Source organism: Varroa destructor, unplaced genomic scaffold (genome assembly GCF_002443255.2).
Source record: "Varroa destructor unplaced genomic scaffold, Vdes_3.0 BEIS01000001.1, whole genome shotgun sequence".
Classification (NCBI taxonomy): Eukaryota; Metazoa; Arthropoda; class Arachnida; order Mesostigmata; family Varroidae; genus Varroa; species Varroa destructor.
The window spans coordinates 16,987,199-17,006,237 of record NW_019211454.1 but is presented as its reverse complement, the minus strand read 5'-3'; the positions used below and the strand labels follow the sequence as shown (position 1 = coordinate 17,006,237).

The following is a 19,039-nucleotide window of genomic DNA, read 5'->3' as shown; positions in this document are numbered from 1 at the left end:
GCTCTTTCAAGGCGTTCGGTAGGACAAAAATGATTTAGGCAGCACTCAATAGGCATCTCACTGATAACATGGACAATCCCTATGTCAGGCTATATTTTAAGGGAGGTACTATGAGAAAATGCCCAGGTCGGGCACCAACTCGTTTGTTTTTCTTCTGAAGCACATTGTCTTGAACCCGATAGAGTTATATAAACCCTACAAGGCGACATAATCGTCATGCTCTGTATCGTCTTAATTATTCTAAGCTTATCATCAAATATTAATCACTACAGAAAGTTTTCAATCCATCGTCTGTAGCAACCGTTGTGGCTATCATTTAGGCATTTTCCAATAACTCATATAGCACTGCATTTCTCTATCAAAATCTAAATACAATATTTCCCCCTAATGCTTCAGTAGCTGATTTTCCCGTGTGAACCCCGTTCTTGACAAATGATCATTAGAAACGCTGCCCCGACACGATTTTCAGTCTGTTTCATGCCCTTAACTGCTTTTCCACTTCTGTTCAATACAGATGCTGCAGCTGCTCCTTTTGCTGTCGCGGAGAACTACCAACTTGACAAAATTGCCCCAATGCTTAAAGAGACGCCATAACAGCGGCTTTTCTCTCTCCGTTTTTTCTTTTTCCTTTCCTTTCCCTTTGTAATTGGAGGTGTTTAGGGGAGGCGGGCAATCGTGTCGACAATGACTGCGATCACCGATAACGGGGCAAGCGAACTATTCGACAAAGACGACGAAGACGCAGTTCTCAGATGATATCCTGTGGAGCCTAACTGTGCCGTTAAAATAGCTAAAATGAACAGTGACAACGGAAGATGAAAAATTTATGAGGACGCTACGTTACAACACTGGCGAGGGGTCTGCAGGTGGCCAAACGCGCCATTGCTAACAGCTAGCACGCGATTCCAGTCAGTGAAGCGCTCAAGAGCAGAAATCTTGTCTTCAGGCTTTAGCGTGCCACTGTTAATGGTACTGCTACCGTTGCCAATAGGTTGCAAGCTGGCCTCGTTACCGGGGGGAAATGGCAAACCGCCGTGTCGCGCCGCCGCCTGTTACCGTCATACGCTGTTGGTGGCAGAACCGCGGCGCTAAGTGACAAATGACAAAGTGATGACGAGACCACGTGATAGAAGCGTAACCTAGCAACGTGTAACGCTGCATCACGTCCCATCTCGCTGATTTAGATCCATGGGGGTTACATTGAAGATAGCAGGCAGGGGAAACCGGGGGGTGAAAAATAAGGCAGGAAAATAGCTTGCCATAAATGATAATTGGTAAACGGAATTTTGAATTCGGCGTTGAGGGGAAACCAAAGTTGGTACTTTATTATGGCAGGTGGATCAAAGTGATTGTAATTGAATTATGCGCACCGTGGAAACACAGACGCTCTGTCTGGGATGTCCGAGAAAAGAGGTACAAAATTTGTTAATACGCACTTTGCATTTCGGACCATCAGGACGGCCATGAGAGCTGAGGATCGAGCACCATTCGTGTACTTCAAGTGCAAAATATATTTTTGATGGCTTTGCCCGTAGCCTGACAGTGGTGGTATTATACATTTAACGACGACCGCAAAACATTGATTTTAGGAGACGCTATACCAAGCAGATTTTACGCACGTCCTTGTAAAGTAAGGCGCTGATAACGTGTTCGCTCACTGAACTAAGAAGCACAAGGGGACATAATTGAAATTCAAGATCGGACGTAGACGGACCACGCTTTGTTTCATGTTGGAAGCAGCCAGAAAGCTTACTGGCGAAACTGGACTTAAAACCGTTCTGTGCCGGTATGTGTAGCAATAGTGCCGTGTGTAGAGTTTAGGACAATCTAATGTATTTGTATTAACGTGGAGGTGGTTTCCATTTTTGTCGGTCATCAAATGGTATTCAAATGGCTCGTAAGAACAGCGAACGTTAATTGAGCAAGCTACTTGAATATTCGCAATTAGTAAAAGCTTGCGAAGACAAAAGACAAAGTGTTTTTGATCATCGTAGGTAGTTCAAAGCTTATGCAAAAGCGGTAATTTCTAACCCTAGCGTAGACCGTTAAACGGTACTTAAGCTAAATCGTACGATATTGGGCAATGCAACTTATCTTGCATCGTATTGGATGGGTACGTTGAATACGCAGAAGGGCCATGGGACTATATCGTGTCGTGTTAACGTCCGTCCAGTTGGTACGAGCTTGATTTCGTATCCCGCGGCGCAAGGACTTCTCTGCCACCAACTTGCAACTCCGTTCTTATAGTAAAGTAAATACAGCAAAGTAAATAATATGGTGAACGCGATAGAAAAGACTCATTATTTATATATAAAGGACTAAGTAGAGAACAGTTATACATCGCACACACTGATCCATATACTTTCAATAGCTGCTCAGATATTATACTATATATATATATTATATATATGCATTATAATCGACAAGCCAGCCATAAATTCAATTTAAAACTTTCAGGCTTTCAGATGATTGATTCACTCTGGTATAAGCATGAATCTTGTTTTTAAACCCGTAACCTCTAGATTAAAAACTTCATTGAAAAGTTCTTCATTTCTAACCAACTCTTTGATTCGTTGGGGATAAAAATTACATATTAAATACATTCGAAGCTTTTTGACCTTTTACTAGCGACCGTTGCAAGATCCTTGGCGTTTTAGATCACAATTAAACATCACATCTAACGTCAAACGAGCATCCATCGGTAACGTAACAAGCGCATTAGCTGAAATTTAGATTCTACGAAAAACTTGCTCCAGGGTCTTCAACAACATAACATCTTTTAGGGACCACATTATTTCGAATTACTAGATCCGAAACAAAAAAAAAACAGCGTAGCTATTCGCACGCAGGCGAAGTCTCCCCATCTGAAGCCACTTGAAAGCATACATTAATGCAGTACTGGATTTAAGTTTGAAGCATATATTTATATAACATAGTTACATACATACGATTCAACAATACATGCAACATTGCGATCTTCCTCGTTAACGAACGTTAATCTTCAGTTTACAATCTTCAGCGCACAACCTATGAACCGTAGCCCAGATAAGAGGTTTTTACGAAAAATTTAGATATAGTGCCACCCAGAAATATATGGCGCCACAGCGTACCTTAGCAGTTCCATATGGGACTTACGTACGTTAATAAAAATTACTATTATCCTACCATAGCAACATTCAGAACGTAACGAGCATTTATCTCTAAATGTCATAAACACTATTTCTGCTGTACGGATCTCGTTTGACAGCGAATATATTACCAGAATTTATTTGCACAATCTACGGATATATGGGCTATAGTGGTAACTTAAGACAAAGGAAATAAAGCATGCGTGATAATGACCACAAAATACGTAAGAGAACTATTAAAATTTGTAAAGATCAGGGTGACATTAGAGCGATTAGGAAAGAGACGATATCAGGATACCGAGCAAAAGTAGGCTAACAGTTAGATAAGGCTTAACATTTACATTTGAGAAAAATAGGTTTCTTTTCTTAGTTAAAAACAATAAGAATATGCTTACCATGGCAAAAGATGTGCCAAATATATTACTAGCCGAGAAAGTTTTTACCATTAAGAATAAACTGCATAGCTTGTCAGGCTCGTGTAAACTAAACCAGTAGCCGGTAAAGCTAATGAATATTCGGCAAAAAAATTATACAGTTGCCCCCAAAATCATTGTGAGCTCGCTAGGTGATTACAGTTCAGCCGTAACGTGTGCGATCTAACTGCTATTTGGTTACTTCACCTCTAGTTTACGCCTATGGTGGGCGGAACCCCGCAATCGGACTTGCGTGCAGTCTAAAATTGCACCCCTGTAGCTACACTACACAGACCAAATTATTACGAAAAACAGGTTTAGACATAGTTGATCATCACGATGAACCTTTGCCGGATCCGACACCTGCTACGGATCGTGTCCCAATTAAAAAACAAAATTTGTTTGCATCTGCTTAGCGGTACGGAAGTGAGTGTAAATGACTAAGTAAGCGCGTTGAATTGCGGCACGACAGATATCCGATAGATCCGGCCATTAAAGTGCCCCTGTGGGCCAATGTATACGTTAGCTCGTTGCTTGCGCTCTATCCATGACAAATACGACTTTTATACGTTTTATCAATGCTTTCTTATTTTCAGATGCTGCCTTGGAATCCGCTAATGCAGGGCTTGTGCGTGATTGTTGCCTTCACATTGGCGAATCCTCACATCGTGGACGCCAAGATCTACGATCGATGTGAACTCGCTCGAGAGCTTCACGATCGATTCAAGTTCAGCAAACGGGATCTTGATAAGTGTGAGACATACGCATCATTTGATGTCACCTAAGTTTTTGTCATATAAATGCAGCCCTGAGGTGTAACTTTAACAGTTTATAAATTATGGGCATATAAAGCGGATAGTGGCAAAATCTGTGAAAGCTTGCGCCAATTGCTGGATCTATTTATCTCTCTCTAGTCATCTCATTGTTATTACTCTATGATTTTTTTCTGTTTCACTCTCTGATTTCTTTCTTCTTCAATTGTTTTCAGGGCTGTGTCTGGCTTACTGGGAGAGCCGGTTCGATACACGGGCGTACCACAAGGGTCGTTTCGACGGCAGCGGAGATCATGGCATTTTTCAAATAAACGATAAATATTGGTGCCAGCCGTACGTCGGTTATTCGGAAAACGTCTGTAAGGTCCCCTGTTACAGTGAGTATCATAGCGATAGTCGTTTGAATCAACTAAAGCTAAATTATCGTTGTGTGTTACAAATACTTCTTCTCGAAGACTAGTCTGCTCCCTATTCCAATCTATTTTGCTAAGTTATAGCCACGAAAAGGTCGTGACGATCGCGTCAGTTTAATTTGACGTGAAAAAATAGGTCTGACCAAATTAAAGAAAAAAAAACACGTGTAGCTTTCCGCAAAAATATATACTTGATAAAAACATACATCATAGTTAGTTAATATATGTACGTTGTGTTATTTCATGTAAATTTAAAAAATAAAATCTAAACGCGTAACGTACTGTGAACTTCATACGATAGGTGTCCTACCATGCGTGTTGGGGAGCACCTTAAGCGCACACAATTAAAAATATGCGATTGTTATTACGTTCGCAATAACACGCTATGGCTATTAAAGTTGGTTATAGTTTAAAAAAGAAACGTCACAAATCGTTGACTTTCAGCTATAATATCAGAAACACCTAACGCGTACACTTTTTGCCAGATTCTTCGTTTGATTGTCGGGTCCCTTAAAGAGATAGAACTGCAGCGTTCATATAACCCATATAGAAACAAGATTTTTCGATGAAGGTCTTTCTGTATTCGAGCATAATTGCATGTTTAACGTAAGAAAAGTCGTAAGAAGAACTCGTATCTCACAAAGAGAAGCACCGTACTATCAACTGTTCCAAACGCAATTGACTTTTCTTAAATTTAGCAAATAAGAAGAACAGTTAGCTTATCCGTGCGTATATGAATACGTGTTTATTATGTTTGGTTTGTCGGTATCGAATGAGTTTTTCATTAAGATATCACTAAATTAAACCTTTTTGGTACAAAAACGTTGAAACATAGTATCTACCTGCTCGGCATGCTCCTAGGTCCATAAAACTTCAACTACTATTGCCATTGGTGGCAGTAAGACGTTACCGTTAAGAGAAGAAGCCTTCATAAGAATTATATTGCCTTACATTATAACTATTAGAGGCACCAGGGATTCCCTTCAGCGGTTTGTTCCGAATCGTTGATACACCGAATGTTCAGCCCCGGCTACCCTCGGGAAGGTGATCTCATTTTTGTTTACGTTTGTACTTTTCACTAGTGGCGACAGTTGCACAGTTTCGTTGCTTATCGACTCTTCGCTTGATCTGCACCCACAAGCGATAACGCGTAATGCACTCAGAACTCGCGATGAGGTTATCTACTAGCTGGGCATCTTTAGTAGCCCATTGTTTTGGCGTATTGCCACTGGGCCATTCCGTCTTCGCAATTTCTTTGATTTACATCGTGCCACGTGTAACTTATAACGACAACAACAACAGCAAGAAACCAGCATACAACTAAGGGACGTTATTTCGCTATTGAAAGGAATCTGTTATGGGTCTGCAAGTAGCTTCCTACCCCCCATCGATGCTTTCCGTACTTCGGGTAATATTCTCCTGAAGAAATACCTTGACGTTTCCTTGCAGATTTAGTGTGTCTACGAGGAGTTAAGCCAAGACCTGTACCTCACAGATAAGCAAAAGCTAACGAACTTCATTGCTCTTCAGGCAAATTTCCTTGAAAACGAGCCCAAGATAAAGGCTGTCTTGCTGGGCGATCGAAACACCTCAACTTAATGGAGATAAGAATTAGTTTTAAAAGCTGAGTGGTGGGCGTTAATCAGCTTGAAAAGCTGAAAGTCCTATTCAGCCTTCAAGGTTTTCAACCCACGCATAACCCTCAGCCTGTGCTAGTCTGAATGGAGTTTCTTACATTACTTAATTCTGTAGCTAAGCAGCATAGCTAACGTATGCTACACCACGTCTCTATTTGAAAGCATGGACATCAAAGGTTCTTGGAAAAATTCGCCTTCGTAAGTTTGCCAGTCAGCTAGCTATCAAGACTAGGTGCACTGGGCTTGGCCCTGAAAATAAAGTTCACTTAAGTTTTACGCCAATCCACTACGGTTAGATCTTACTATGTGTATGCATCGTAAGTAGCGATAGGCCCTCGCAAACAAAAAATGCAGTTAGGTTTATACATGTCTCAAATTTGCCACTCTTTTCGTTTTTCCTCTTTTTTTGCTAATATCGCAAAAAACTACAAGGTGTTCTCCCTAGAACGGTCGTACCTCATCGTTACTCCATCAGAGCCAGCACGGGCTATCCATGTCCCATTTCGTCACAAATTAAAGCCGAGCAAAACGCTTGCTTGGTTGATCATGGCGTGTTCCTATGTTGCAGCGCCACTTCGCATCAGTCCATGAAGTAGCGAGAACGAGGAGAATGCCTTTGACAACATGACCGACTATGAGTTTAGGTAATTGTCGGTTTACACCCAACTAACCGGTCGCGGATAGTTTGCGATGCTGCAAATATCAAGCTTAACTGAAAACGTTTGCACCTCGCTTCGCAAGCCCCCGCTAGGAATAATGCCGTACAGATGCATAATCGCTTCGAAATAATAAAAATAACTCATTTACAATATGTGTAAAAATTAAATATATATATATATACAATGATAAAAAGCAATGGAAAACCTCCATGTACAGGTAGCGAGGCCCAAAACTAACACGCACATCCCCAAGTCCTTTCGGCACTCGGGCGACTTTTCTGTTATAATTGACGACTTGTGGCAACATTTACATGCAAAAGCGAAGCATATTTTCAAGATATATTCAACTGTGGCTGGAAAACATGCAGCTATGTTCACTTGAACATACCCTGCCATCACACGTGGCCCTTAAATATTTCATGTTACTTACACTGAATAGTCTAAAAGTACTTCTTTATTTATTGCAATGTATAGTCGTTCTTTATTTTTGTTTTGTTTTTTTTTTTTTTACCATTGAAAGATTTCCTTTGCACCGTTCTTTGGCAGAATGGTATTTACCTTCAGATGAAAAGAACGTCCGAGACATCAATATAACACGAAGCGGCCGGAACTATTTACGTCAGTTCCGACACGAAAAACGCGATTAGTATTTTTTAGCCTGGAGTTGTAAGGGATCTTTGGAAGGCCCGCATTTAAGTTTGCCTACTTCTAATAGTTCCACGTTGATATTCATCGTTTACTAGTAGAAATAGTTATACATCGTTTCAGGCATGCGTCTTTGCGGGGATGTTTGTGCAGGACTACGACAGGTAACACCCGTGCGTATGCGGCTGTTACGAATACGCCTTAAATATGCCTATGGCTATTTTCCATTACCTGTTCCTGGACGCAATTAGTCGTCCGACATAATCGAAGCGTACCTACAGACTGATCAGATCCAAACCTTGTTCGAAGAGCTGACGATTGCGAACGCTCACGAAAACGAAAACCGTATCGTATTTTTGCATAAGTCTGGTTTAACTACGTGCTATCTTGTGCTTGAGTGCACATCTGCGACGAAACGACTCCATCGTAGCACTGAATTGGAAGAACAACTTCCTGTTTGCGTTTGCTTACAATAAAAGACCAAATTGTTATGGTAACGCAAACGGCACAACGGAAACCGTGGGCATCCAACCGCGTTGGTACCGATATACCTTGCTTTTTTAATTAAGAAAATCGATATCGCTAGTACTAGCTAACCTGTTAACCGTTTCTCCAGCCGACGCATATGACGAACAATATAATCGTCGGGTTCTATTCAGCTCGGCGCCGTCGGCAAATTTCGTAGCATCACGCAATTGGTTTCATTGACACAGACGCCTAGAGGGAAGGCACACTGATCAGAAAATTGTCAGGGGCGCATCCCGTAGAAACCTGACTATATCGAAAACTACATCTAGTAGTGAAAGTCACAGTTTCCGTTCGGAGAATTGCTATATTTTCCTGAAGCGGTTCGGCTTGTCGCGAAGATGTTTCTCTGCGACACGTTGGTTAGCTATGAAAAATCGCAACTACCATAACTATTGCCCTGTCTGCTAGTATCGAAAGCTTAGGCTATGTCGACAAAGACGTCACATGTCACTGCGCAGAGACATGAAATGAACCTTCACGGTGCGTACGATACACAGTCTGGTTCTTTTACCCAACGCATATAAGGCGCCCGTGTTTTCGGAGAACACATGGCCAAATAGCATTTTATGCTCGCGTTGCTTGGCCAATCTAATCTACTAGATCAGCTTTGTACGGTAAAATTTGTGGTTATTATAGTTCTAATACTAGCAGTAATAATTATGATAAACGTGGTGAAAAAGAAGGTTCGGATTTCTCGCGGGGTATAAACGAATTCGTTAATATGGTACAAACATTAAAAGTATTGACGTATCAATAAAGCATTTTGTATTCGATAATTTATTACACAAACATTTTTGTTTTTTTCGATTCGTTCTATTTACAGTGTTGCGAGATGATAATCTTGAAGACGACATTCAGTGCGTGAATAAAATTTTCCGAAGGCATGGATTCCACGCCTGGATGATGTTTACCCACAAGTGTTCCGGAAACACCCTCGAATTTTTCAACGGATGCGATATTAAAAGTCGGAAAGGAGCGTTACCTAGGTAACCGATATTTTGAGCTCATCAAACCAGTGAACATCATGTAACAAGTACTCCGTTTCAATACAATCAACCAGTCAAACTAGCCGTTCTTCTATAGATCACCAGCCAGCTGACTCTTTGATTATCAATCACAAGAAAAACCGGCAGGCTGTTTTGCGAAAACGTTAATTATCGCTGCGCCCCTTAACATATCCAACATATAACTAACGATTAATGTATCAGCTTTGGGACGTACCTTGTAAGGTAAACTTAGCACTTTCGAGCATCCATCGAACAGCGTATATCACATTTTCGTCATGCCTAAAATCATAGCCACGGTCGAACTTCTCGTACCCTAACTCGTGCATCTTGTGTGCCATCTGCATGCTATTTTCTTTTATCTGAATTTCAAATAAATACAAAAAGGTATGAGGCTGAAGCGTCGACCATGTCGCGAACTTACGTCCAACCGAATCGAAGCACGGCCGACGAAATGGAACCCAGTGCTTACAGCCATGAGCACAGTGAAGCATCTGGAGAGTCGATCCATAGTGTTGGCGGCGACTTCAGGTAGTTCCGAATACTTTTGCCAACCTCAAATATGGTAGATCACCGAAGACACATAGAGAGAAAGCAAGCTAGATAAACATACGTTCCCCTTATATGAGCCGTTCAAGCCCGAGCGAATCATCAACAAACATGACGCCTCATCATACGGCTGTCAAGTAAAATGTAGTCAAAAAAAAAAAGGGTAAACCCATCGGAATAGCCCTATTTGCAGATAGATAACGCCTGCCGTTGTTAACAGTAATTTGTTGAGTATTTTTATTTTATCATCATCTAATTAACTCTTTAACTATATCTTGACATGACTGTCTAAATGCGGTAGCAGAAAAATATAAAAATCTAATACAAATAATCCCGATATTGTGTGGCGTATAATTTAGTCAGATTCTGTTGCCTCGCATTGTGATAAAATTTTCCCGCAAGTGATTTATTTGCGCTGGACAAACAGCTAAACCTTTGATTCACTTCCTCATTTTTTGTCCTTATTCTTCGCACTCGGTATAGCCTATCAACAAGACCCTCCGCTAGTTCCGGGACCATGGCCACTTCCCTGGGTTATAGTCCGACAGCGATTGTGCAGTCGCCTACGGCCGGCGCTCTGTATCGACATGCCTCACAGGCCACTTTGCCTGATGCAGCTAGCCTACACTTGGCCAACCCGCGCATCGTAGGCGGGACTTCGGTCAATAGACAGAATCTCTTCCTTGGTATGAATTGATGTCTAGCGCAAGATAAATACTGCGACAACTCATCTGCTTCTATTGAATTAAATTTGTATTGAGAAAAATAGATTATGCTAGTTTAGAATAAATAATGTTTTATTCTTTGCAACGATTATTTCCTAGATAAGACTGTTTGACAACTTTATGTTGAACAGGGTGGAAGAAATGGCGAGCGCGAATACCGATTTGTGGGAAGGATTTTTCAACGAGGACTAAATTAGTCCAATTTCACGATAATCAATATGCCTTCTACAAAGCAACCTTTTTAAAATTATCGTCACGTTTCTTCTAATTGTACTGTCTGACAAATGCAAAAAAACAAAAAAAAAATTAGGAAACTCTTGGCATATCTAGTTAATCGGGGCCGTAAAAAGCTGCCCTATTTCCTATGCACAATAAGTCCATTTAAAATTCTAAACAGTCCTCTGTTATATATGGGAGATGCACTGTGTTATTAGATATATAAGGCTTTTGAGCTTTACGCAATATTGTGGAGTCATTACTTCGGATGGAAGTACCGATTATCTTTGGCCAGTTTTGAACTAGGACACTTTGCGTGTCCCTAAGTTTAATTGGCAAACGTGTTGCCTGAACAAGTGTCGAATATCTGATGAGCCTTCTTTGCCTGCTTTCCATTTTCACTGATCTACGATGAACAGTAAACGGTCGGGGAACCGTAATAGGACCTAACTTCGACATCACAGTTGAGAGAACATTCGGTTACGTCGGTAGCCTTAGCGTCTGTTCTTGAAGCTCGTAGGCACGCATATTACCATTGAGTCACTTGACTTTTTGAGACAACCTTGCAGTTAAATTATACCCACCGATATTCGACACGTCTTTCTGCTACGAGATGGGACAGATGCCCTGACAGATCGATAATATACTGGATGCTACAATAAGCATGGAAACAATCTTCGGCTGTTAGCGGCCTTTGAGCGTGGCTATTAGAAACGCGGCGAATTCAGTTGACGCCGTTTTAGATAAACGAAGAACGACAGGTTTATAAATGAGTTGCGTAAGACAGGCAAAAAGCAGTGGTTTATGTCGGAGCGGAATTGGTTCTGCATTTAAACTATTGAGAATAAGGGAAATAAGTTTCTGGATGAAAGGTTGTGCTCAGGATTTTGTTGGGTTTGAGGCCTGCGTGTGAATTCTCAATGTATCAACACCCGTTTCTAAAGTAAAGTCGTCTACCATTGTATTCTGTGGATGTCATTTAGAACGAGTTTCGTAACTTCTACCATTGTGATAATAATTGCAAAAATATTTAACCCGATAGTTACTATTTACTACCTGTCGGCGTGTAAGCAACGTCAATCCAGTTCACAAAAACGTCGATATATGAATTAATGCAGCTGTTGTACCTGCGAGTTTCTCGGTACTTTTGTATATCTCTTTTCCGTGTGTCTCGTTTTTTCTTTCTGTTATCAACAACATCTTCCTTCAACTTTTGATCACAGCCAATACGCAAGGCCTCGCATCGTCTTCGTTCGCATCGCCTTTGACCTCATCCGGATTGGGTCCACCTCTTAGCCTGGCCACGTCCGTATTCTTCAGCAATCCTGAGATGTCCCTTCTTTCCTCTCCCCAACTACTAACCCCTCAAGCCTCTGAGCTAACACCCTTCGTACATTCCCAGGCGGCCCTTCAGGCCACACCTGCCAAGGCCAAACCCGGCGTGATCCAGAGGCTGCAAGGTGCGTTGAGACCTTCGTTTAGGGTAAGGCCCATTCTATTGTTTAAAGGCCTAGGACGCAGCGGGCGACAGGTAGCGGATCACCACACGACGACGACCACACCAATCTATGGCTCATCTTATGGCCACTATACGAAAATGGTACCGCACGCCGCCGTAAGTAGCACACTGAGACAGTGACGGCGCGTGCATGATGAACGCCCGTAAGTTGGTAATGAGACGGGATGCAAAGTGTTGGTGTATACTGATTGACCTTCTGGACAACAGGCCAAAAGCGAGCTACCACCCGGTTTGTTGAGTCAACGTCGTGTTTGCTGTGGTGGGCTACGACGGTCCGATTATTTTCGATTGGCAATAATCTAAGAGTAGTGAATCGTAATGCAAGCGTATCAGCTATTACTGACTAATTTGATTTCTAAACATAATGTTTTTTCGTATAATTTAGTAGATAACAAAGTACGCAGAATTTGGTGTCTTGAATAGATGGCTTTTTATCCTGTAGATGTAACCTAATTCGCCACATAATGCTAACGCCAAACATTTAGCCTTAGGATAGAATTAGAGTAATTTTCGGTGTAAACACAAACAATGCGAAACGGGTGACAGCGAGCTTCCTGCTGCTAATCACGGTATCATTTTAGGATAGATTTAAAATTTAAGAAATTTTTGTTGGGTGTCATTTGCCTAAATCGTTGAAAATCAACCCAAAAAATTACGACGAGCAGATACTTCAAACAGGTTCTTAGCTAATGTCAGGCCATTTTACCGTTTGTTGACTTAATTTTTTTCAACGAAGTTTTTGTGAAGACCTCGCTAAGTGTTGTTCACAGAAGTGTTCAATTGCATTGGTGTGGTTGTCCGTTTATAACAATGACTGGCGCAAAAATAAAAAATGTTAATCGGCCCCCTGTTTTATGATGTACGTTCGTCACAACAACTCACGTCGGGTTTCTACACCTAAATGCTAACACCCACTCAGCGTCTTCGGGTCGGACAGCTTTTCAGAGTGTCGCCCGCAGCGCCTGATTTTACTTCTTTAGGCCAACAAGTCAGGCGGCCAAATTGCATTGGTAAACTTGTCCAGTTGGCAATTGATTGAGTCGAACCTTCCCAGTTAAATAACTGCTCATTATCGGCGACTCAGAGGAGTGTCCGCCTGTGTATGGTACTATTAACGTAAGTGGGAAGGAAAGCATCTTTCTTTCTTTCTTCGTCTCTTGGTCTTCGTTTCTTGGTCGATATTTTAGTATGATATGGTTAATATCGCCAATGTTGTCTTTTCTTACCCAGCAATGTGTGTGTACTTCCCTAAGTATTCCTGTCACCGAAATCATCCATGAATTTAACTAAGCATATATTAAACATGAAACGTCTGTATCACCATTTGGAAATACAGTACAATCAAACGAGTAACAAAAACAACCCGTTACAGCATACAATAACATAACGACTATACTGTTCGACACATATCAACCTACCTGTTCGTCGACTGTGATCTTAGGGAATGTAACTTAACTTAACTATACTTTCCCTAACCACTGGTAAAGGTCAATAGGTATTTTGGTGATGTCATTTGCCTGGATTTGTCTCCCTCTGTCGCCATATTCGTGTTTGTCTTACGTCGTTTCTTATCTCTAACTAACCCTCAAATACGATCAAGAAGAAAAATTTAATAAAACTGGCTTCAATGGGCAAAGTGGTAATGATAAACGGGAAAATGACTCATTAGACACCGCGGGCCTTTTCTCTCGTCCTAAAATAATGACTAATATTGTTGCTAGGATGCAAAGCTGTTGACTTTCCTCGGGCACCTTTTTGCAGGGCTCCTTTTGCTCTAATGGCAAGTTCTCGTTGCAACGAAGATCATATTAGTCTGCCTTGGCAAGATCGGTAACGAAAAACTGACAGATCAATGCCTACAAAGGAGACATACGTCGTTTGTATGTAATTCTTTCATGAGATGATGTATTTACAATTGCAGACGAGAAGTTGTGCCAGTTTCCCATGATTAACAAGATGATTCCCATGATTAATAAGAAAACGTTTTTTTAAAAGCCACATTGAAACGTTACCTTCACCTGTAAATTCCACAACGCACAGGTGGATTGACATGTACACGGCAGGGGTCTTCTACTAAGCATAAGATGTACAGTCTACTCACTCTCTAATCGACGAAAAATTTTTACAAGGAATGTATACTAATCCACCTATATAGTTTGTCAACTTCAACAACACCAATCAATCTTCATATTAGATGTACTCATAGTTTATTCATAACCGGCTTATATTGAAGTCGCCACTATGAAACAGTTCTTTGTTCTTGATAACTTTACACTTCACCCAATGTCTGCCTCACGGTTATCGATGCTTATCGTGATTAACCTCTGTTACGATCCGCACTAAACCCTCTCAAATGATGTAACATTTTTTGACGTCCGGCATTTTAAGAAGACCTAACCCTTTTAAACTATTTGAATTTTCCTTTCTTGGTTTTCATGCTTTAACTTGCCCTGTTCTGACCTTTCTATGCATATATATTTAAAAGCTATGCATGGGGCTATTCTCCAGGTGCCGTTCAGAACTTCAGGCCGCTCCGTCGTCCCCGCGGCGTCAGCGCCCAACTCCTTGTCACTGATGCCGGCCCCGATCATATCCGGCTACGGGGCACCAATACTTCTTCCGCTTAACCATCTGACGAGTAGAGGTTTGGGTGGGGCGGTTAATAAGCGTCACGGTGCCAGCGTCACAAAGAGGCCACACTCAGTGATCAGTCCTAACACACCGGTAAGATATCTAACATTAAGCGGTTAGAGTTCCACCTCGATCAGGAAATTTGGTGGTCATCCGAACCAAAAAGACATTTTGGCGTTATACTTTGCGCCAAGGGTTTGCCACAGCGTAATATCATGTAGTATCAACCTATGCATATATGTAGCTCAGACTGTTGCGACATTTTTTTTTTTAATTCAAAAGGGTTTTACCTGATTGCGATTTGTCATCGCAGAGTTTGCTCACCGGGCTAACGTAGTCTACAAAAAATTAACTGTCATATATATGTATATATACTTTGCTTTCAAAAGATCCGTGGCATGTTGAGCGCATGTGATTTTCTATGCGGTTTAAATATTCAGGGAGAACGCCCTTTTAAGCAAGAAAGGGTATTCTACATTTGTTTTGGTTTTTAACTAGGCCTTCGCCGCTGCCCATAAATTCAGCCCACTAGCCTGGGTTTTAAGCAGTATAGCCTCATAGTCTCCATAGTAATTAATCATTAGTCATTTGATTCATAGCAGCTCATAGTACTGCTTGTTTTGGTTCGCTTTTCTTGTGCGTGAACTCCGCTAATTTACAATTGCTACCTTTTCACGTGCAGCGATCCCTTGACCCGTTGATAGCGGCGTTGAACGCTCCGTTCCCATCAAGCGGAAGCAAACACAAAAAGTCGACTGCGAACCAGTCATCCGGATCCGAAGAAGACGAGGATGAAGAGGACAAGAAGAAAAAAAAGAAAAAGTAACAAAAAACACAAGTGTGGGACAAGACACCGAACAATGCTTCAAGAGGATTTCGAGGAGACAAGCGAAGTCAGGCCAAAATACAGGGCCGCGGCGTGTCCATCAAGGGAATCTGAATAACCTTTCAGCCAAAACAGAAATGTCCGTCTAACTACAATTTCACCTGGTATTGATGTCGACGCTGATTTCTCACGCGAATTTTTACAATAAATAATAACTACTAGACACAAAAAAGATCACATGGGTGTAGATACATCAATCGAGGCAGCAGTATTTGTTTGCCACTATCTATTCTGCACACACATCGCTGATGATACTGTGAATGTGTTGATGTTTAAGGGGTGGGGTAATCGGTGCTATATACCGTGACAGGCTCGAGTCATTTTTGTTCCCGAAATACGTCGAACCGAAAAAATCAATTAATTGTGTATTTATTTAACATCGACGAATACACACCTACATGAAGGAAATTTTCACACAGTAGGAATATTCACGGTTTGACAGCCGTGTAGGTTTCGATCATGAGACCATTGAAATTTATAATACGCGAAATCTAACAAAACCTAAAACAGATGCACCTATTTTCAAGTACCAATTTCAATGCTGTATATCTGTATCTCTTCTGGAACAGGACGAGGTTCAATATATGAACGCAGGCCGGGTTTAGTGTCTAGGAGAGACATCTAAACATCGGAGTTGTTTTGTTTTGTCTGCGAATTAAAAGCTATTTTAGCTGAAAACTCAAAGGGCACAACCGGCAATCGACTTATTTGCATTGCCTTATCATCATGGGACTAAAAATTTTCAACACTTAGCCGAAGACAGTATTACATTCTGGAACGAGTAAATACCGATCACTGAAATTATTAGTATATCAACTATAACAATGATGATGATGATCATGAAGACCAAATGTGGGTTAATTGAGTCTCTTGATATTGTCGTTTGTTGAGCGTTCGTAACAAGCTGCCTTGCTACCCTTAAATGCTGCGGAACAATCTGATAATGATTATGTTGGTTCTCTAATGGTTTTCATATTGAGTTATTTATTCATGTGTGAGCAATCCTCTGATAACTACATGTCGAAACAATGGCGATGATGACAACATTAGCACCATTATCAAGTCGATAATGGTGCTAGTAATAATAATCGAAGGCCATTATGAAGGTGTAATGTATGAAGCGCCGTACTGGTTATGGTGAGATACAAGGACAATACGCCGGTCGTATTGCCTCTCTGTACATAGTAAGCTTAACTAGGGTTCTCCAATAAAAAAAAAAGTGCTGATAAAAGAACCATATTAAAAAGATAACCTTATTTAGTAAATCAGCATATATAACGGTGTAACGGTGCAACAATGTAATGATTTTTCTCAAATTTTGCCACCAAATAGTGATCAACTGTTAGTTGACTCCGTGAATGCTGTTAATAACAATAGTTACGAATGCGATCGAGGCAGTTGCATACGTTTTTTTTTGTCTATGTGTTAGTGATTCCGCTCACAGTTGGTCTAGCTTAACTTCGACACACCCCTTATACTACGTTACTGGAAGGGTCAGTTCTGCTGATAGTGTAACTTCAGTGTATTTAGCAAAGTCAGCCACTTAATGAGAGCTGCATCTCAGCTAAGTAGAATGACTTCTTTTCTATGCCGTCAATGGCAAAAGTTGTAGTCATATAAGTTATTTTTGATAAATAAGTCTTTTGCTAAATATAATCCCAGCTATTGCTCTCGGTGAAATATATTCATCATACCAACTGCATGTGTGAGATGTCCTCTAGACTATTACTACTACTGTGTAGTTCATGGGACATTGTTGGGACGATAAGTTGTACTATGTTAAATCAAACGAAAAACGCTACATGCATGGTGAAGCAAAAGCATATATATATATATATATATATTTTAAGGCCACCTTCTTATTCCGTGTAAAGAGAAAGCTTTTATCGGTGTTCATGTAGGTAGCACTACGCACGAACCAAAAATTAGCGCTGCGGTGGTCTTTTTTTGTAACGTCAGCGAACTGATTTGATTTCCTGCCTCCTGTCAAGTAATCATTGACTGATCTTTTGGACCTAGTAGGCGCGAAAATGCCTGATATCGTCGATCGTTCTTTTATTACATTACGTGTACAGGGACAGCGTACATCACTGAAGATAGATTCCAATTCCTTAGATATGTATAACAAATTATTCGGTATAATTTTTTTGCAGACAACTATTACTGATTTATCAACGGTATTACTGATTTATCAATTTTATTTGGTAGTGGTCCTTCGTCCTGTGTGGATGCACCATTTCATGTAACATGTAGTGTACTAACGCCCTGATGCTGGGCCTAATTCCCTCGTCGACTCCGCTTTGTCGCCAGAGAAAACTGGTAATTTGGAATTGAAAATCACATACGACGTTTCCTAAGCAGGACAAAGTGTTCTTCCACTAGCATAAGTCAAATCTGCTTAAAGTATACAGATAAGATGAAAACTGCTCTGCTGAAACCCGCCATTTTTCGATTGTGTTGCTCAGATCAAAAAAATTACGGTTAATAACCACTATTTATACATAAAATTTATAAATAATACATACACATATTTCTCACTGGGAATTATAAAAAGCGATTATGTAGAAGTGAGATCACGGACGGGAATTAAATTACATACCTCCCATAAACTCATACTAAATATGTCTAAAATTGCATTTAAAGTAACCAATAAGAAGCCTTAATTCTAGTAAAGATTATTCGTTCGCGGGCTAAAAATAACTCGAAGGACTTAAGGGCTAAACGGCCAAACAATACTCTCGGTTGGGTTACCATCAGGTGTGCATCATTATGCAAGTTGAGAAGCAGGTACATTCTGCCCATTTCAATATCCAACGAAGTCCTTCGAGTAGAACGATGTCCGGACCACCTATGGCCACCAATGGCCCATGCGATTTGTCGCGAGCAGGTTATAAATACAATAAACCAAAAAATAAAAGTACTAAGTCGTTGAACATTGACAGATTGCGATGTGCGAAATGTTCTAAACTTGTTAGTAGCAAGCGACGCAGGATTACTTCTAGGGAAAGGTGTGAATTATTATGGATGTGTCGTCAGTTATGAAGTGATACGCTGGTTAAAGCCTCACGTTCACCTGGATAGTACCTGGAAAAGAAGCTCAATGTTCGTAAGTGGGATCTACAGATTAAATTCTTAGAAAAGGAAGCGACTATGGAAAAGCTTTCGTCTTTGGCTTGACAAAATACAAGTTCTGAGCGGTTTTCTTACCGAATTTGCGGCGCACCCTAACTTCCGTATTGACAATTTTTTCGGACTCACCTGATGGACCGCCTATGAGGCAGGCAACTCTTCAAATGGAACAAATTTCAGACCT

The 19,039-nt window shown here is 40.9% G+C and overlaps 1 protein-coding gene across 9 annotated transcripts in view; it reads left to right on the top strand.

Annotated features, from left to right (window-relative positions):
• LOC111242823 (uncharacterized) overlaps nt 1–19,039 on the top strand; it is an 82,565-nt gene that overhangs the window by 61,566 nt on the left and 1,960 nt on the right. For 4 of the 9 annotated variants that reach the window (XM_086977133.1, XM_086977128.1, XM_086977130.1 and 1 more), the window contains 8 exons: nt 4,138–4,294; nt 4,530–4,691; nt 9,020–9,182; nt 9,588–9,731; nt 10,233–10,435; nt 11,914–12,173; nt 14,718–14,933; nt 15,523–18,832. In XM_086977133.1, coding sequence (XP_086833259.1) covers nt 4,138–4,294; nt 4,530–4,691; nt 9,020–9,182; nt 9,588–9,731; nt 10,233–10,435; nt 11,914–12,173; nt 14,718–14,933; nt 15,523–15,666 — 1,449 coding nt within the window. In that variant the 3' untranslated portion in view covers nt 15,667–18,832. Of the gene's footprint in view, nt 1–719; nt 1,787–4,137; nt 4,295–4,529; nt 4,692–9,019; nt 9,183–9,587; nt 9,732–10,232; nt 10,436–11,913; nt 12,174–14,694; nt 14,934–15,522; nt 18,833–19,039 lie in introns of those variants that run through there. The other 5 variants (XM_086977131.1, XM_086977132.1, XM_086977134.1 and 2 more) reach the window with 4 other exon arrangements.